Source organism: Urocampus carinirostris, chromosome 5 (genome assembly GCF_059441175.1).
Source record: "Urocampus carinirostris isolate Australia breed hairy pipefish chromosome 5, RoL_Ucar_1.0, whole genome shotgun sequence".
Lineage (NCBI taxonomy): Eukaryota > Metazoa > Chordata > Actinopteri > Syngnathiformes > Syngnathidae > Urocampus > Urocampus carinirostris.
The window spans coordinates 18,442,700-18,462,472 of NC_142353.1; the positions used below are offsets into that span (position 1 = coordinate 18,442,700).

A 19,773-nucleotide genomic window follows, 5' to 3' on the forward strand; every position below is an offset into this window, starting at 1 on the left:
GAGCTCTGACAGAGTGACCATCGGGTTCTTGGTCACCTCCCTGACTAAGGCCCTTCTTCCCCGATCGCTCAGTTTAGAAGGCCGGCCAGCTCTAGGAAGAGTCCTGGTGGTTCCAAATGTCTTCCATTTACGAATAATGGAGGCCACTGTGCTCATTGGGACCTACAAAGCAGCAGAAATGTTTCTGTATCCTTCCCCAGATTTGTGCCTCAAGACAATCCTGTCTCACAGGTCTACAGACAGTTCTTTTGACTTCATGCTTGGTGTTTGTGCTCTGATATGCACACTCAACTGTGGGACCTTATATAGACAGGTGTGTGCCTTTCCAAATCATGTTCAATCAACTGAAATCACTGCAGGTGGACTCCAATTAAGCTGTAGAAAGATCTCAAGGATGAAAAAAGATGCACCTGAGTTCAATTTTGAGCTTCATGGCAAAGGCTGTGAATACTTATGTAAATGTGATTTCTTAGTTTTCTATTTTTAATAAATTCAAAAAAAGTAAAAAAAAAACTTTTTCACCTTGTCATAATGGAGTATTTTGTGTAGAATTTTTAGATAAGAGATTAGATTAATACAATTTGGAATGAGGCTGTAACATAACAAAATGTGGAAGAAGTGAAGCGCTGTGAATACTTTCCGGATGCACTGTATAAAAAGGGATACTGATGACAAGAGTGGCACCAAAACATTTTTTTAGTAGTATTATTTTATTTTCTGTTATATATGTTATCATTATATTTTTACCATTTTCGTTTGGCAGGTCAGATTAAAATCCCTGATGGGCCGCATGTTTATTTAGCATGGAACGCTTAAGTTTGCCCACCACTGTTTGAGCGTCTATTTGTGCACACTACTGATAATCTGTTTCAAGGGACGTTTCTTATGCATCTTAAGTGAATGCGCAGCTTAACAAAAATAGCAATGCAAAAAAAAAAAAAAAGAAAACGGCGGCAAAAATATTGAAAAAGTTGGAAATGTGCAGAAAAAAATTTGCTCTCAAGTATTGAGTTTGTGTTTTCATGCATATTTTGTGTCCCTTAACAGCTCTTCAGCCCTTCACCATGTGCTTCAGAGTCAAATTTTACCCACACGAGCCTATGAAGATCAAAGAGGAGCTCACAAGGTAGAAGAAACAACAAATTTTTGATTATATATGTATATATATATACTTTTTTTATTTATTTCGTATTTTATCAAATTCACATGGACAATCTAGCAGCAGTCCTGCCTCAGTTACCGTGGCAACAAACACACAGCATTGCTGATGTTTTGTTTTTCTTCCTCATGAAGCATGCCACCTGCACTTTAAGTTTCCATCTGTTTCCAAGGTTACGCTTGGTCACCTTGGAAATGTGTGATTTCATATCACATCCTCCCAAGTCAAATATTTAGGTAAACCTTCTTCCTTAGATCTGCTGTTGGATGATTAACCCGTATTTCCTCCACTGTGGATTACAGCTAATTCATGTAGAGTGGTACGGGTGCTTGAAAAGTTCGTAAATTTAGGGGTGAAGTAATTCTAAATGCTTAAAATGGTTGCCAACAACAAGTCTGCTTTGAAATAACATTGACACTGCTCCCTGGTGGCTTCTTTTTATCATGGCCTTTCTTCTTCGGTTGTGGATAACGGCATTAGTTTGTATGGCATTGTCCTATGAAGCATCATTGTCCCTATGGGTCAAGCACTAAAGACATGTGCATTCCACACATAAACAGGAAACTATGAAATGTGAATGAGTGCAAGGATTACATATCAATTATGGAGATATATCAGGCCATGCAAAACAATTAAGTAAAAGTTTACCAGTGGTAAATGTGTGTGCTTTCATTTCATATGCCAACATCACATCCTCCTTAGTCAAATATTTTGGAAACCTCCAGTGGAATTGTTTTTACATTTATCATTTTCATTGACTCTGTTGCAGGATGATTGACCTGTATTTCATCATTCAGTGTGTTTTCCACTGCGGATTTCAGCTAATTAATGCAGAAAAACATAACATTGAAAACTGTTTTGGTTTCTTTATACATGATAAGAAATTAAGTATAGTTTATTTGGCATGCCAGATCTGCTGCCCAATATACAAAAATCTCTCTAGAAGACTTTTAAATAAGACATGAAACCTGAGATCCAAATTCAAATGGCTTTTAATATGAAACTAATCACAACACTGGACACCCTGGGCCTCTCGAGCCTCACATGCAGCTGGATCAAATACTATTAGACCAACAGGCCTCAAACTGTGAGACTCAGCCCCCACCTCTCCACATCTGGCACCCTAAGCACTGGGTTACCACAGGGCTGCGTGCTAAGCCCTCTTCTGTACTGCCTCTACACCTACAACTGCATGAGGACAACCTCATCACTAAGTTTGCTGATGACATCACAGTGGCAACCTGGCCCTGAACACCCAAAATAACAAAGTTTATTTTGGACTTCAGGAGGAACAGGAGAGGACACCCCCACCCACCTCCCAAATAACTGCGAGCGTGTGAAAAGGGTGTACACATTCAGGTACCTGTGGGGCCTGATCTCCATTGATCTCTCCTGAAAAGCAAACACCACAGCCATCATTAAAAAGGCACATGCCTCTAGAGTCCTTAGAAGAAACAACCTAGACAGGAAGCTGTTGCTGACCTTTTACCACTCATCCATTCAGAGCATACCGAGCTATAGCTTTTCCACATGGTTCGGGAGCTGGATAGAGGTGGACTTAACAGGACACTGAAAGCAGCACAGCACATTGTTGCCTGCCTTCTTTCCTCACTGATGGACATGTACTTGGTGCGCAGCATTGCCACATCCGGGTGCCCAGCGATTTTACCTGCTGCCCTCTGGAAGGCACTACAGACCAAGAACTAACAGAATGAGGAACAGCTCCTTGTCAAAAGCCATTATTACCCTGAACTACCATCCATGGCATCCATTAGCTTAATGTTTTGTAAAACACCAAATGTGAATATTCCCATTTTTTAAAAATATATCCTCAATATGTGATTTTTTACGTTTTTATTCTTTTGTCCATTTTTATTTTTTTAATTTGTTTTACTTGCATTAAAAGGAGAAGCCCTTTAACTCATTTGTACTTGTATAATTACAATAAAAGCCATTTAATTTAATTATTAAAACGTTTTTTTTTCTCCATTGCGTGTGCAGGTACCTGTTGTATCTACAGCTGAAGCGAGACGTCTACCACGGCCGTCTCCTCTGCCCTTTTGCCGAAGCTGCCTACCTTGGGGCGTGCATTTTGCAGGGTAAGGTCAAAGTCGGTGCCTTATTCAGTGTAGTACACGTTGTCACAAGTGTTACGAGACTAAAACGGGTTTTCTGCTGGCCATAACTTATCGTTGCTGGTGCAGGGCAAGACATTTTGTGGTAGTGTTGCTTCCGCTGCAGTATCTACCCTTGAGATCTTTCCAGATGCAATCAGTGTGCTCAGTTTTTCCTTTCTGCTGTGAGCGACAAATGTGGCCACGTCAACTTTAGTAAAATAATATAAACCCCAATATACTGTATTGTAAATTCAGATACCTCAGTAGAGCTATTGTAAATTATTCAGATACCATAGTATAGTTTTCATAAACCTGATAAAGTCATCTTTATGTGTTCATTAATATTTAGTGTGTAGGTTTAATAACAATATACAGCAAAATTCTGACTTGCGGCCTGCGGGCCAATTGCAGCCCGCGGCATGACTGTTTGTTGCCTCTGCCTTAATATGATAATTTAAAGGGACTGTGCGTATAATTTGACTGCCAGATGTTATTGTATTGGGTCGTGCAACCGAAAATAAGTGCTTAAAAGCGCAAGGAGGAATACAAACTACAGAGACGCACAGTAACCTAAAAGCACAATTTTTCTTTTCATTTTGTGCCCAGCCTTTTGTGCGTTTTTTTTGGTACCCCTAGCAGCAAGATGGGGGACAATCATGTAAGCTCCTTCTAGGTGAGCTTTATTTTATCTTAAATAAATGGTAATTTCTCGAGTATTTAAAAACAAAAATCACGTTTGTATGATAGTTATTGTATTTTTGTTTTTTATTTAAATCATTTTTTTAATTAAGTTTTTTATCCACTTGAATGTGCTAAATAATACACACTGTATATTTAAAGTAAGTGCTGCCCATGCAAATTATGGATCAATTTGTTACATATGTTTTTGTTTTCATATTTTTTCTTGATGTTTTTTATTTTTTAGATTTCATTTTTTCAGAAAGATATTTCAAAATTGGAACTTATTCATCTGGACCTTTCTTGTGGGAAACCTGATTTGACCCCCAGGTCAGGTCAGATTGTATAACATACCTCCCCAAAACATGGTCATAAATGTTGTTTTCTATTAAAGAAACTGTATTTAGTATTTTCAAGAGATTTAAGAGATCTTAAATACCCTACGTCAGGTCACCAACATGATTGAAGATGAGAGCAACTATTGGTTACATAGGGGTAATTCATTTTCATCTACATTTCTAAAAAAGACACATCATGTTACTATGTTGTTACCAGGTTGTAATTATTAGAAGCTTAATCAACCGCTAAAACATCATGTCAGTTAGAAATCAAATTTACTAGAAAATCACAAAAACCATCACTATTTTCAGAACCTGGGCTACCCAGGTGTTCTTAGGGAAACCCTTGCCCTACATCTTTCTGAATAAATCAGGGAACAGCAAAAAGTAAAGAGAAAGGGCCCCTCAGATTGGGGTATACCAAAGCTCACACTGTATGCTATTATAACACTGTAATTTTACACAATTACTGACTGCATTGCTAGTCAATAAAAAAGTAAGTTACAGCTAATTCGTCATCTTTGTTTCTCAACTTCTCTTAGTGGCTCTTGTTGAGGGTGCTTCTCCTTTGTCCGTAAAAAGTGTTTGCTATTCATAACAGTCCTTTATTTTTAAATCATACGCAATTATTCTTTTAACTGACAGGACACAATGCAAGCATCGGATACAGAAAGCTTCCCCTCTGAACCCCCGCCGCAAAGAAACATTTAAGCACAAATACACGCCAGACAGAAACTTGTGTGCAGATTAGAAGTGGGATTATCGAGATTCGTTGTGTTAGAAGTGAACACATCTGACCGGGTGAGCTGCAATTGGCTCGTGTCAAAGCACAGAAGCTGCTACAGCTTCCTCTCATTCCCAACTGTCACAATGTAATGAGGACAAGCCCCTTCAGGGTGACCACTTCAGAGCCGCGGATTAGTTTTAATTAGGCCAGGCTTTGATTTCATCATTACACTGATTTGTAATTAATGCTGGATTGCATAGGCGCTTGGGACATTTCATGTGTTTACAGATTGGAAGTTGGACGGTAATCCATGCGTATTTATGGTTCACTTCACGAAGTCAAGGCTTGATAACTCTGGGACTAATTGCACTCAGAAAAACAATCAATATTAACTGTACTGTTCGCAAATCAATGTAAAATGTGGCATTATGGAGCAGGATGGATTTCTCATATAAAGTTCCAAGTGGCACAGTTCTGAGGATTCCCATTTAGTGGCACCTTTGGAACATTTTTAAAATCGAGTCAAATGTACAACCCTAAACAAAAAGTATGAAATCATCAGTCTTGGACAAGTACTCACTCTGACCTTTTATTCTGTGGAACAAACTCAGATCAAAAGCATGAAAAAAATAAAAAAGATTTTCAAAAGTGTAACCGATTAGCATTCAGAAACACTAAAAGAAATGAATAAAAAATGTTGTGGACGTGGGTAAATGCTACTTTATAGAATAGAATAGAATAGAATATACCTTTATTGTCATTGTTACAAATGGGCTAACATATTGTGACAACGAAATTGGGCATGACACTCCAGTTTTACACATTCATAGTGAGGTATGAGCAAGAAGATAAGGAACAGAGAAGATAATGTTATAAGACAAGGGGGATAAGGCTATAGTTATAATTTACATGGTATTTACACAAGAAATGTCGGCATGTGGGATGTTACATACAGGGTTGTCGTGATAACGTTGGTATCGTAACGGTTGTGCAATATTGCATTTGGTGCAAAGTCATCATAGTGCAAAAATAGTCAGCATATGCATTGGTGCAAACATAGGCATCATAGTGCAGAAACAGGAAATGGTCAGACATTGTGCAATTTGAGAATTAAACGTAGTGCAGTCGACATGTGCAAGAACAAGACATGAGTAACATTATATTCGTATGAGGTAGTGTTGGCACGAGTTTTAAGTTTTTTTTTTTTTGTGCGGTGTCTGTTTGAGCAGTGAACAAACATAGTGCAGACAGCATGTACGTGAGTACCATTTTACATACGTGTGAGGTAGTTTTTTTGCAACAGTTTTCAGTTTTTTGTGCGGTGTCTGTTTAGGGTGGTAATGGCTGTGGGGAAGAAACTGTCTCTGAGTCTGTTCGTTTTTGCTTTGTGTGACCTGTAGCGCTTGCCGGAAGGCAGCAGGTCGAAGAGATGGTGGCCGGGGTGAGAAAAGTCCTTGATGATGTTTTCTGCTCTGCTGAGGTAGCGAGAGCAGGCAATGTCCTCCAGACTGGGCAGAGAGCAGCCGACGATTCTCTGGGCTGTTTTGATGATCCTCTGGAGCTTTTTCCTGTCTGCTGCTGTGCACCCAGCATACCACACCGTGATGCAGTATGTTAGGATGCTCTCCACTGTGGCTTTGTAGAAGGACACCTGCAGCTGCTGTTTTAGGTTATTTTTCCTGAGCAATCTCAGGAAGTGCAGTCGCTGCTGGGCCTTCCCTACCACCGCTCTGGTGTTTGCAGACCAGGAGAGGTCGTCGGAGATGTGCACGCCCAGGAATTTGAACGAGTGGACTCTCTCTACACAGTCTCCTTTTATGATGAGTGGTGCTGGATTCCTGCCATTCCTTCTGAAATCCAGAATCAGTTCTTTTGTTTTTGTGGTGTTCAATATGAGGTGGTTTTCCGAACACCACGTTGAAAGTGACTCAGCCTCATCCCTGTATGCCGCCTCGTCCCCTTCAGAGATGAGGCCGATCAAGGTGGTATCGTCAGCGAACTTAATGATAGTGTTTGTGGGGTGGGTCGGTGAGCAGTCGGAGCTGTAGAGGGTGAAAAGCAGGGGGCTCAGTGCACAACCTTGGGGGGAGCCAGTGTTCAGTGTTAGGGTGGGAGAGACGTGGGTACCGAGTTTCACCGACTGTGGGCGGTTGGAGAGGAAGTCCATTATCCAGTGGCAGATGGAGGGAGAGAGTCCTAGGTGTGCAAGTTTCTCCACCAGGATCTCCGGGATAATGGTGTTGAAGGCTGAGCTGAAGTCCAGGAAGAGCATTCTGATGTAGCTCCCCCGGTGATCCAGGTGTTTCAGCACGGTGTGAAGTGCTGTGTTTATGGCGTCGTCAGTGGAGCGGTTTGCCCTGTAGGCAAACTGGTGGGGGTCCAGTGTGAGTGGCAGGGAGTTTTTGATGTGCCGGGACAATAAGACAACAAGCCCGGGGTCAAAATTACGGAATCACTCTATTCTGAGGGAAAACATATGGAAAATGGAAAATATGGAAGAATAACAATGAAAATATGTCACTAGTATTTAGTTGCCTTTGGCTTTTATGACAACTTGCATTCTCTGAGGCATGGACTTGATGAGTGACAAACAGTATTCTTTGTCAATCTGGTGCCAACTCTCTTTGATTGCAGTTGCCAGATCATCTTTGCATGCTGGAGCAGTCCTCTTTGTAAATCTCACTGGAATGGCACCAAACAAAAGTTACAGCATCATCACCTTGTCCAATGCAGATTCATGGGTCATCACTGAAGATAACCTTTATCTGGTCATCCACAGTCCATGATTGCCTCTCCTTAACCCATTGCAGTCTTGTTCTTTTGAGTTTAAGTGTCAACGGTTGTTTCCTTTCAGCTGTCCCCTATAAAAAATCATTTCCTTTAGGTGATTTTGCACAGTTCTGTCACATACATTGATTCGAACTTCTTCCCATTTCCTTTTTTTGGCCTTGTGCATTTTCTGTTTTCAAGTTGTTTGTCTTGGCCCTTACTTGTCTTCCTTGGTCTACTACAGGGGTGTCAAACTCATTTTAACTCGGGGGCCACACGATAGAACAAACATTCTGTCGGGGGCCGGACTAGTAGACTAAAGAGAAAGAAAAAGAGAGATAAAGAAATAATAGAAAGAGGGAGGGAAAAGGAGAGAGGGCGGGACAAAGAAAGAAAAAGAGAGAGAGGGAGAGAGTGTGAGAAACAAAAGATAAAAAGTTGTGAGAGAGGGGGAAAAGAAATCCAAAAGAGAAATAGACAGAAGGAGAGAAAAGAGAAAAGAAAGCGCGAAGGGTATGAAGAGAGAAAGAGAAAACAAAAAAAGGTTTTAGCAAAAAAGTTAGAGCAAAAGAGGTTAAAAGACACAGAGAGAAAGACACAAAGAGCAGCAAAGGAAGAGAAAAAGAGACACAGAGAGTGAAAGAGACAGAGACCGAGTGGGAGAAAAGGGGTGGAAGAGAGAGAGAGAAATAAATACAAGTACAGTGTCTTTGTGAGAGGCACCTGGCTTTGGCAACCTCCAGTTTACATATTTCAACCTGCAGTTTGTTTTTCTTTTGCCCTTCTCTGAGTGTTTTCTCGCGGGCCGGATTAAATCCCTTAGCGGGCCTGATCTGGCCCGTGGGCCGCCTGTTTGACACCTGTGGTCTTCTAGTACCCTGACTTCAACAACCTCTCCATGCTGTTTGTACTTGGTCCAAATCTTTGATACAGCTGATTGTGAACAGCCCAAAGCTTTGGGAACCATATGAGTAGAGTTACCTTCTTCAAGACGTTTGACGATCCTGTCTTTGGTCTCAAGAGACATTTTCCTTGTTGGAACCATGATTCTTGCCAATCCACTTGGTCCAGGAGTCCTCCAAGGTGTGATAACCGCACTGTTTTTAACTGCTTACTAACGTAGGCCAGGTTCCCAACTAAGGAAAGGAAATTGACCGGGTGTTTTCGTATTTTCTACTCAAAATACACTGATTCCATATTTTTCTCCTCAGAATGGAGTGATTCCACATTTATTTCCCTGCACTTGATCCATAAAATTATCATTTACTGACCGTCACACCGTTTTTCTTAATTTCTTTCAGTGTTTCTGAATCCCAATATGTCAAACTTTGGAATGACCTTACGATTGTTTCATGTTTGTGATCTGAGTTTTTCTACCAAATAAAATGTGTGAGTGAGGGCTTGCTCAAGAATGGCGATTCCATACATTTTGCTAGGGGTTGTATTTTGTGCAAAAATGTGAGGTCATTTTCATCATTTTGTTCGGCCACATTTGGAGGATTATACATGTGGGTGTAACCAAGCATGATCAAAAATGCAAACATTTAATACCTACCTAAAATTGAAAACAAAACCGAATATGAAAATACAAATTCAATAAATAAAGGGACATTGTGTGATATTTGACCACTGATAGTTTTTGTATTGCATAGTGCAAAACTGAAAGTAAAGGCTACAAACCACAAGGAAGAATACAAACTAGGGAGGTTCAAAGGAACCACTTTTTCGTTTTTGTTTTGTTGCCCAAACTTTCACAAGGTTATGGTGAGTACCCGTTACAGGAAGTCAAAATATTCACTTTTAAGGATGAAGTCAGACTTAGACCCTTACACTATTAGGTCATTTGGGGAAGCTACTGGTATGAACAATGCATTTTTTGCTCTCCTTTTTTGGCAACCTACTCACATCCACATCGTCCAGGGTTCAAGTTAACAACCAATCAAGGTCTTGTTTTCTGAAAAAGATCTGTGATGTTCCTATCTAGGGCTATTATTGTTGTTTTCAGTTGAGGGCAAGAGGAAAATAATCAGCCCCTGATATAAATGAAGCAGGTCAATTCCACTGCTTAATTTATATTAGACACAATAATGAAGTGGGGAAGCATGAACATACAACCTTTATTTTTGAAACGAAGTTATAGTTTAATTCTGCTCGAAATAAAAGAATTAAAAAAACTTTAAAGGTACTGGAGGTCAAGTGGCAAGTAAAAATTGTCGCGAGGAATGAGTTTGTGAGTGATTGGTTGTCTGTCTCTGTATGGTCTGTGATTGGCTGGCAACCGGTCAACAGTGTCCAGAATTCCCACTGCCCAAAGTCTGCTGGAATGGGCTCCAGCACCCCTGACCACATTGTATAATTGAAAAAAAAAACAATATTTAAGAACAAAACAATATTCAAAAACATAAAAACGCTGCTCTTCCCCCAAACAAAACAATCATTAAGATTGAATTGAAAATATAAACTAATACAAATTAATTAACCGAGGCTCTGCATAGGATTGATTTATTTCATGACTCAGTCTCAGTCAGCGTGACAGGAAAGGAAAGTAGAACAAAAAACTTCCACTCCTCCAGCAAAATATCCAAATGTCTCCTTGGGAGATTTTTGTCCGTCCAGCCAGAAAAATCATATTCGTTCTGATGTGCTTGTTACACACCTAAAACATTACGCATGCCCTTATGGGCCTTGTTTTGTGCACTGGGGCATAGGAACTGTTTGCAAAAAGTTTGAAGCAAAACGTTTGTCAAGAGTGCATAGAGAATTAAAGACTTAAATAAATCAGTCTGTGCCATTCAAGGTTCAGGGCATATGTTTGTTTTTGAAGATGACTCTGGTTCACTTAGGCAAATCCAATTATCGACATACATAGTAAACAATAGTTTTAAAGCTTATTTTATATCCTATCTGTTAGGTCTATCACCTTTATGCTTTGAATATAAAACAATGAGAGACAAGAGATATCAATTTCAGCTCATGAGGAGATGCGATCATAATAAATTCTGAATCTCATCTGACCAGTTTTTCAACAGCTCCCCTTATTTATTATAAACAGTTCAGTCACAGAATTAGGGAAGGAATAATAACACTTCAAGGGGTTGCAATTGTAATAAGGGGGCAACTACAAACAGATCCAAGCATCAAATCTATAGGACAATGTTGCTTGTCTCCTGTTTAGTTTAAAGTTTTGTAGACACTCAAAATAAGGAAACTTTCAAGCACTCCAAAGGAGCAAACCTTTAGATACAAAATTCCTACCTGTTCCAAAATCCCTTGCTAAAGGCTGAGGAATTCAAAGAACAGCAACAAAGCTGAAAGTGACAATAATATAAACAGTTCATATTAGTCAAAACAACAAACAACAGTAAACAATAATAGTCAAATTAACAAAACTAGCATCTTATGCAATCTCCATTGCAGGTGTTTAATAGTCGAAACAGAATAAACATATCATTTCCTCAGGCCAAGGGTTTGGTGAGCTTGGGCAGTTCACTTCCCCCAAGATGATAAGACTCTCTAAAGCAAGGAAAAAAGTACTCAACCGAAGGCCCCAGTGAAGTTTAATATTTATAGCAAATGCATAATAAATTTACAATATTATTATCACTATCTAATCAATTGAAGACAGATACAGCAAATACTATGAAGGTTTTTATAAGTAAAAGCAGATTATACTCATGTCTAGCAAGGATGCAGTAAAAATAACAAACCATATTGCTTGTGTATTAAATCCAGTTCATAGTCACAGTAGTGCAGGAAAATAAAGTAGAAAAATATTGAAAAAATATTAAACTACTGCCCATGATTGACACACCCTCTGTCTATCACCATAGAGACAGCAAAGCAGAAAATAAAACACCAACAGAAACTAGCAACACAGGAGTTACAACATTTCGAATTATTGTGCTATAAACCTCCAATAATGGCCTTTGGTATTGATTTGGATCTAGTAAATTTGCTTTAGAGGCTCTTTAAACTCAGTAAGAGGGCTCATTTGTATTGATCTAACTGTTAGGGGTTAGATATACTTTAAGAATCTATGCACAGTGCTACCTCGATACTCAACCATAATCTGTTCAGGATCGGTGTTGAACTCCCAATTGTTCAGGTACCGAAACTTTTCTTATTTCCTATACGAAGGAATTGTATTTATGCATTTATGTTCCTACGCATTGCAAAATACCCAAAATATTAGTGGAGCTTGTACTTAAACCAGGGGTTGACAACCAAAAACTTTGAAAGAGCCAAAAAAAAAACAAGAAACAAATTTGTCAGGAGCCCCCCAAAATTAAAAGCCTTATATAAGCCTTATAATGGTCACAACACATGCAGTATGTATCTATATTAGCCTTATTTAAAATGAGTAAGTTGGATGCACATCATGTGGATAATGACGTGACTACTCCGTTGTAGGATACCGCCTTGAGTTTAACTTTATTACTATATTAAAGGGGCAGTGTGAATATTTTTTTACGCCTCTTGGTGGTAAAAAAAAAAAATTCATTTGAAGAAACAAAAACAATACCAGCTCAGTAGCCTAGATGGTAGGGCGCCCGCTCCGAGCCTGGGAGGTCGCTGGTTCAAGCCTCGGCCGAGTCATACCTAAGACTTACAACATTGGTACTCATTGCCTCCCTGCTTGGCGCTCGGCATTAAGGGTTGGAATTGGGGGGTTTGGTCACCTAATGACTCCCAACACAACAATTGGGTCTAAAATGGCGGCGCCCCGTTTGGCTGCGGCTGCATCGGCACGCTACAGTTTAACTGGACGGGTCAGGTGTATCAATATTTCGTTCTGTGTGCATGGTTACAAAGAATGACAATAAAAGTAAATTCTATTCTATATTGAATGACAAGCAAAAATATATGAACTATCATGTAAACATGCCTTGTTTTGAATACTTCGTAGTTTGCATTAATCTCACATAAGATGTTCCTCACCCAAAGGGGTTGACATGATTGGCAGCCATCTTTCTGGCAAACCCTCACAACCTGTTTTATTTTTTATTTTCATCCTAATTGTATTTTTTTTCACCACAAAAACATTCTGTGAAAAATGTTTTCCATTTTTCCACTCGCTGACAGCCAAATTCTCCACGGTTCAAGTAACGACTAAAGGCGGTTCTGTTTTCTTAAAACGGTCCTTATCTGGGGCTAAGATAACTTTGATGTCATATTCAGTTGACAAAAAGTAGAAAAATACACGACCTAAAAGTAGTAACTAAAGTAGGTCAGTTTTACTGCTCAATTCATATTCGCTAAACACAATAATGAAGAGAATGTGGCGGGGAAGCATGAACATAATACACTTTGGTTATGACATAGAAAGTTTCGTTTAATTCCTGTTGAAAAAAAAATCAATAGTATCGCCTATATGTATTTGGTTGTGCTTTATATTAGATGTACAACTTACAACTAATTAAGTGATCAACCGTTAATCAACTGTAATGTTCATCATTTGGATACCTTTTGGGTTATAAATTATCCTCAGCATTGTAGCTTCCAAACAGTGAGTATTTGCTGATTTTCAATACAATGAAGCATTTTTCTGAGGTTTGAATGAAACCTCATCTGACACCAATTGTTTTTTTTGATTTAGAAAATTTAAAATTTTATATTGTTCAAACCATTCATGTTACTCTTACTCTTGCTCTTGTTCTTGCTCCTAATCCTATTATTATTATTATTCTTACTCTTACTCTTACTCTTACTCTTACTCTTACTCTTACTCTTACTCTTACTCTTATTCTTATTCTTACTCTATTATTACTTTTATTATTATTTTCATCATTATCAAGACCATTCATGTTAGTGTTATTCCTCTTATTATTCATATTTTTTTAATAATAATAATAATAACAATAATTATTATTATTATTATTATTATTATTGATATAAATCGGAACATGTTTCAAAACAGTCTTACTTGAAAAGTAACTTTTTTTTTTAAGTGGTAAGTTTATTCTGGTTTTAATATTGATACACATAAGGAGATTGCATCGGATTCCAGTTTGTTATTTTGACTTAAATTCTATTAAGTTGTTCATTTTTTTGAGCAGTATGAACTCTTTACATCATAGTCACTATCGGCCAATCGTGTTTTGGTTCTTTGGAAGAACCTGCTTTTGTGATCTAGGTGATTTAATAAAAATAAAAGACCCAGTTGAGAACTATTTAGAACAGGTTTGAATTTCTTATCTGATGGTTTGGTACAGTCCTCTTCTATTCTCCTAGCATGTTCAAAAGTCATTGATGTCTTCTCTCCCTATTTTGAGCCTCTCCTAAACTTTAAACTTATAAGTAAGTCGTAGGTTCCGTTGTCACAAACAGTATTAGTTTTTGACTTTATTTTAAATAATGTTCCATTTTAAAATACATGGATTAAAATTATATAACAATGAAGAGATTAAACAATTAAATTCAAGGCTATCTTAATTGTTGGTTGCAACATTTCATTGCTCAATTTTAGTTTTCAAAAATAAATCACTGGGAAAATAAGTCCAGCTTTCTCGGGGCGCGTAAAAGTGCATTTTTGGCCCCTGTGCTTAGCATTGCTGCTCATATACTGCAACCGTTCTTCCTTTCAGCTGAGCTTGGCGACCACGACCCAGAGGAGCATCCGTCAGACTACATCCGAGAATTCAGGCTGTTTCCCAAACAGTCCCTAAAAATGGAGAGGAAAATCATGGACATACACAAGACTGAGCTCAGGTGGGAAAATGAACTAGATTATATCACTGTTTGTGTTTCTTAATCGCTGCAAAAAAAACAAACACTTGAAAAAGTACCATACCAAGCAGTTAGCTATATAGGTAACATTAACAGTTGTGCACGGTTTAGCAGTTTGTTTGCTGCGATCAGGTGATTGTGGAAACAGTAGGGGGAAAAAAACAATCATTAAGAGAAGGGGTGTCAACTCATTTAAGCAGGGGGGCACATGCTAGAAAAACATCTCTGGGGCCGGACTGGTAGATTTAAAGAAAGAGAGAAAGAAAGAGAGAGAAGAGAGACAAAGAAAGAAAAAGGGAGAACAAAGGAGACAGAGCAAGAGAAAGAGACAGATACAGAGAGCAAAGGAAGAAAAGAGGGGAAAAAAGAACGCAATAGAGGGATATCACAATAGAAAAAGGGAGAAAAAGGAGAGAGATAGAAAAAAGACAGAAAAAGACAAAAAAACAGAAAGAGAGAAAGGGACAAAGAGATAAGGAAAGTGAGAAAGAGAGATAAAGAGAGAAAGAATAAGAGAATAGAAAAAGAGAAAGACAAAAGGAGAAAGAGAAAAAGAATGAGCGTGAGAAAGAAAGAAGGAGATAAGAGTGAGAAAGAGAAAAGTGAAAGTGAGAAAAAAGAAAGAGCGAAAGTGAAATAGAAAAGAAGAGAGTGACAGAGAGAGGTTGAGAAAGAAAGAGAAAAAAAGAGTATGATAGAAAGAGAGGGATAGAAATAAAGAGTGAGAAATAGAGAGAGTGATAATGACAGAGAGAGTGAAAAAAAGAGAGAGAATACACCAGAAAGAGAGAAAAAAAGGAAAGAGAAAGATAGAAAGGAGAGATAAGAAATACAGCTCTAGTTGCTTTGTGAGTGGCACCTTGCTTTGGTGACATTAAGCGGACGCATTCAAAACTGCAGCTAGTTTTTTTTTAGTTTTTTTGTTTTTCTTTGCTTCGCTCAGCTTTGTCTCGCGGCCCCGATTAAAAACCCTTGGTGGACCTGATCCTTTCTGCGGGCCGCATGTTTGACAGCAGTGATTTAGAGTAAAAATAATACATTTACCCCAGATAGTTAATCGCCGTAAGCACAACCTCAAAAAACACATATCCTAGCACTGCAGTTACACGGGCATTCTTATTTTTTGTACGTCTTCACTAATTTACCAGATGTAAGTCTGGTTGTGCTATCCAGTCACCCGGTTACATTTATTATGATAAGAATAACTCGCAAGGTGTCATTTCTGTGCTGTCGCATCCCTTTCCAAGGCCCCACGTCCATCAACATGCACAAAATTGCATGTGCATTATGAACATGCTTTGCAGAAGCTGCAATGAAGACACTAGCCAAAGGTGGCGACCGTTTTAAAAAAGTTAAAAACGAATTAATAAGCTTCAAATTCCATACTGTCATGTCCTGCACGGTTGTCATGGCACCCAGCTGGCCCCGCCCCTTGACACCGGCTGAGACGCATTGAATTGATTGCTTGTGGAGTACTTAAACGCTCCTTTTGGGACTGCCCGTTGCCAGACCATTGCTTTACCTTGTTGAAGACCTGTTCATGCCTGTTTGATATGAGCAATACCTAGTTTGTAATTTTGATTGCCTTTAAACCCGTTTTGTTTTGTATTTGGTCCGTTTGTGTGTTGGACAACTTATTTTCCTAATTAAAGTGACAGATCGTCTACGCATATGAGTTCCGACTTCCTGCTTCCCGGTCCGTTTCTTGACACATACAGCTTATTGAACTTCCAAAAATGATGGATTTTGAATGAGGAATCTGCTTTGACCCTATTTTGGATTTCTGGTAAACATTTCATCATTTGAGTATAGAGGTTTTAGGGATTGACCGCATTTTTGGCTTGTGACATTGAGGTCCGACGTCATGCTTGACCTTTCTTGTCTTGACACGGTAAATTCACGAGATGCTCTTATCCTGCTCCAGCAGGATGCATTCGTGCATTTGTTTAAAGCTGAGCTATCTCTTGCGATGGACGGCTGGGTTGCGGAGGTTCAGGGTTCAAGTCCAGCTACCACAGCCTCCCCGTGTGGAGTTCGCATCTTCTCCCCATGCTTGTGTAGGTTTCTTTCGGGCACACCGGTTTCCTCCCACATTCCAAAAACATGCATGTCCAGCTAATCCAAATTGTCCCTAGGTGTGAATGAGCAAGTGAGTTGTCTGTCCCTATGTGCCCTGCGACTGGCTGGCAACCAGTTGAGGGTGTCCCCTGCCCACTGCGCAAAAAATGGCTAAGATAGGCTCCAGCACCCCCTGCTGAGAATAAGCGGTGCAGATAATGGATGGATGGATATCTCCTGCGCGGTGTTTCTCATTTGTAGCTCTAAAAAGTCAAAGACAAATCCCTTTTTTGTAAACAGAGTGGGGGCACATATTCATGCCGCCCCTTTTGGTGCAAGTGACGAATATCAGAATATTTCGCGGTCAACTATGATTTTCAGTCACCGTTGATTTATTATTTATGTCTGGAAAGTTTTTGCCATCAACCTTTTCAGGTCATCCTCATTTTAAAGATGTCGTTTTTCTTCTGATTTAACTCGAAAATATCTTGTTTGTGTTGTCCCCCAGGGGGCAGTGTGCTGCATTAGCGGAACTGAACATGCTCCAAAGGGCTCACAACCTTGAAACATATGGAGTTGACCCTCACCCATGCAAGGTACACTTGCATTTTTCTTATTTGATTTCGTTTTTGTTGTTGTTGTTTTTGTGTTATAAAGAAAATGAGCAAAATGATGATTAACACATTGAAAAAGTAATACTTTTTTCTTGATTTAAAAAAAATGTTTTCAGAGTTGACTTCAGTTTTTGCAATGTAGTCTCTACACTGCAAAATATGAAATTTTATCCCATTGGCAGAAATAATGCTAAATTTAAGTGTAATAAATGTAGTTATTTCAACACATTTTTCAAGTAGCATAAGAAAAACAACCTTGATATAAGCCGAACGATGCAGCCTCGCGCATGGTATATTGTTTTGCCTATTTTGAGGAAATGTACTTTTTTAGTGTTGTTGATGGTCTGCAATTATATAGTGCTTTTCAAATCAATGAAGACCTCCCAAAGCACTTTACAATCTGCTTCACACTCTTCCCTTTTACACACTAACTAATTGATAGTGGCGTCAACCATGCAAGGCTATTGAGGGCATTAGGGATTTAGTGTCTTGCCCAAGGACACTCTGACATATAACACAGAGGAACCGGGAGTCGAACCTGGGACCTCTTGATCCCAAGATGAGTGCTTTACCTTCACAGCCAATGCCTTCACAATTTTGGTTATTTAATACCTTTATTTTAGATATCTTTTAAAGATATTTCATATGTTCTCATCCCGTCTTGATTGAAAAAAGGCTAATTTTTTATTTCAATGATCATTTTCCCTCTTGGACAGTGTGTAATATTTAGTACCTCCTAGTGGTACAAAAACCTTCATTCGGTTAATAAAAACTGATTTCATTAAAAGGCAAATATACATTAACTATTAATTTTTATAATTATTCATAGGTCATGAAATGTGTATTTCTTTCACATAGAAAATCCATACCTAGTAGTCGCCACCATGCTTGTCTGGCATCTTGCTCTCATTTGGCACGGGTTTTTGTTCGCATTCGTCAATACAGTGCCATCTAGTGGGCAAATATTCCACTATGTACATTTAAAATACACAAAAAAATCAGGGAAACAATCTTTAAATTGAGAGGGAATCCATTTGTGTCATCCATTTGTCTGAAAAATTCTATTGTAGAATAATTTTAAAAATTAGAAAAATGATCTGCCAATTTTTCTCCAGGTTGATTATGATAATTATATTTTCATAGTTGTGCTTGCATACTGTAAGTGCATGTGATGTGTGTTTGTGTAGGACTTCACAGGTTCTACAGCATTCCTTGGGTTCACAGCGACGGGTTTTGTGGTTTTCCAAGGAAACAAGAGGATTCATCTTCTCAAATGGTAACAAAAAGGTGTCCCTTGCAAAATATCTCAAGACCAGTGTTGGAAGCGTCACTGATAAACAGTAATTTTTTTTTTTTGTTACTTGATTTACAGCGGCTTGCGAAATTATCAATTTTAACCATCTTCCTTGTCCCTGCTGAAGAAAAGCAGGGCCAAACCATGATGCTGCCACCACCATGTTTGACTGTGGGGATGGTGTGTTGAGGGTGATGAGCTGTGCTGCTTTTACGCCAAACATAACATCTTGCGTTGTTGTCAAAAAGTTCGATTTTGGTCTCATCTGACCAGAGCACCTTCTTCCACATGTTTGGTGTGTCCCCAAGGTGGCTTATGGCAATCTTTAAACGACACTTATATGGATATCTTCAAGAAATACCTTCTTTCTTGCCAGATTTGTGCAGTATACGACAGATTGTTGTCCTATGGACAGATTCTCCCACCTCAGCTGTAGACCTCTGCAGTTCATCCGGAGTGATCATGAGCCTCTTGGCTGGATCTCTGATCAGTGTTCTCCTTGTATGAGCTGAAAGTTTAGGAGGACGGCCCGATCTTGGTAGATTTGCAGTGGTCTGATACTTGCATTTCAATATTATTGCTTGCACAGTGCTCCTTGGGATGTTTAAAGCTTGGGAAATATTTTCGTATTCAAATCCAGCTTTAAACTTCTCCACAACAGTATCTTTGACCTGCCGGGTGTGTTCCTTGTTCTTCATGATGCTCTCGGCGCTTTAAACAGACCTCTGAGACTAATTCTGCATCCTCATAGTGCTTGAGACAGCGTCACCATTATTTTATTCTGGTGTACTTTGTAGGTAAACATGCATACCCCTTGAATGATCCATAGAGTATTTAGCAATCAGATGACACTGTAATTCGCGAGCTGCAATTAATAAGAAGCGGAATAACACAGAAACACAACATGTTGTAACGACAGTACAGGGAGTGCAGAATTATTAGGCAAATGAGTATTTTGACCACATCATCCTCTTTATGCATGTTGTCTTACTCCAAGCTGTATAGGCTCGAAAGCCTACTAGCAATTAAGCATATCAGGTGATGTGCATCTCTGTAATGAGAAGGGGTGTGGTCTAATGACATCAACACCTTATATCAGGTGTGCATAATTATTAGGCAACTTCCTTTCCTTTGGCAAAATGGGTCAGAAGAGGGACTTGACAGGCTCTGAAAAGTCAAAAATAGGGAGATATCATGCAGAGGGATGCAGCACTCTTAAAATTGCCAAGCTTCTGAAGCGTGATCATCGAACAATCAAGCGTTACATTCAAAATAGTCAACAGGGTCGCAAGA

At 39.0% G+C, this 19,773-nt stretch overlaps 1 protein-coding gene across 2 annotated transcripts in view; it reads left to right on the forward strand.

Moving 5' to 3' along the window:
* frmd3 (FERM domain containing 3) overlaps positions 1 to 19,773 on the forward strand; it is an 88,634-nt gene that overhangs the window by 33,782 nt on the left and 35,079 nt on the right. For both annotated transcript variants that reach the window (XM_088336069.1, XM_088336070.1), the window contains exons 4-8: positions 1,048 to 1,126; positions 3,161 to 3,258; positions 14,373 to 14,496; positions 17,081 to 17,168; positions 18,374 to 18,462. In XM_088336069.1, the coding sequence (XP_088192195.1) occupies positions 1,048 to 1,126; positions 3,161 to 3,258; positions 14,373 to 14,496; positions 17,081 to 17,168; positions 18,374 to 18,462 (478 nt within the window). The remainder of the gene's footprint in view (positions 1 to 1,047; positions 1,127 to 3,160; positions 3,259 to 14,372; positions 14,497 to 17,080; positions 17,169 to 18,373; positions 18,463 to 19,773) is intronic.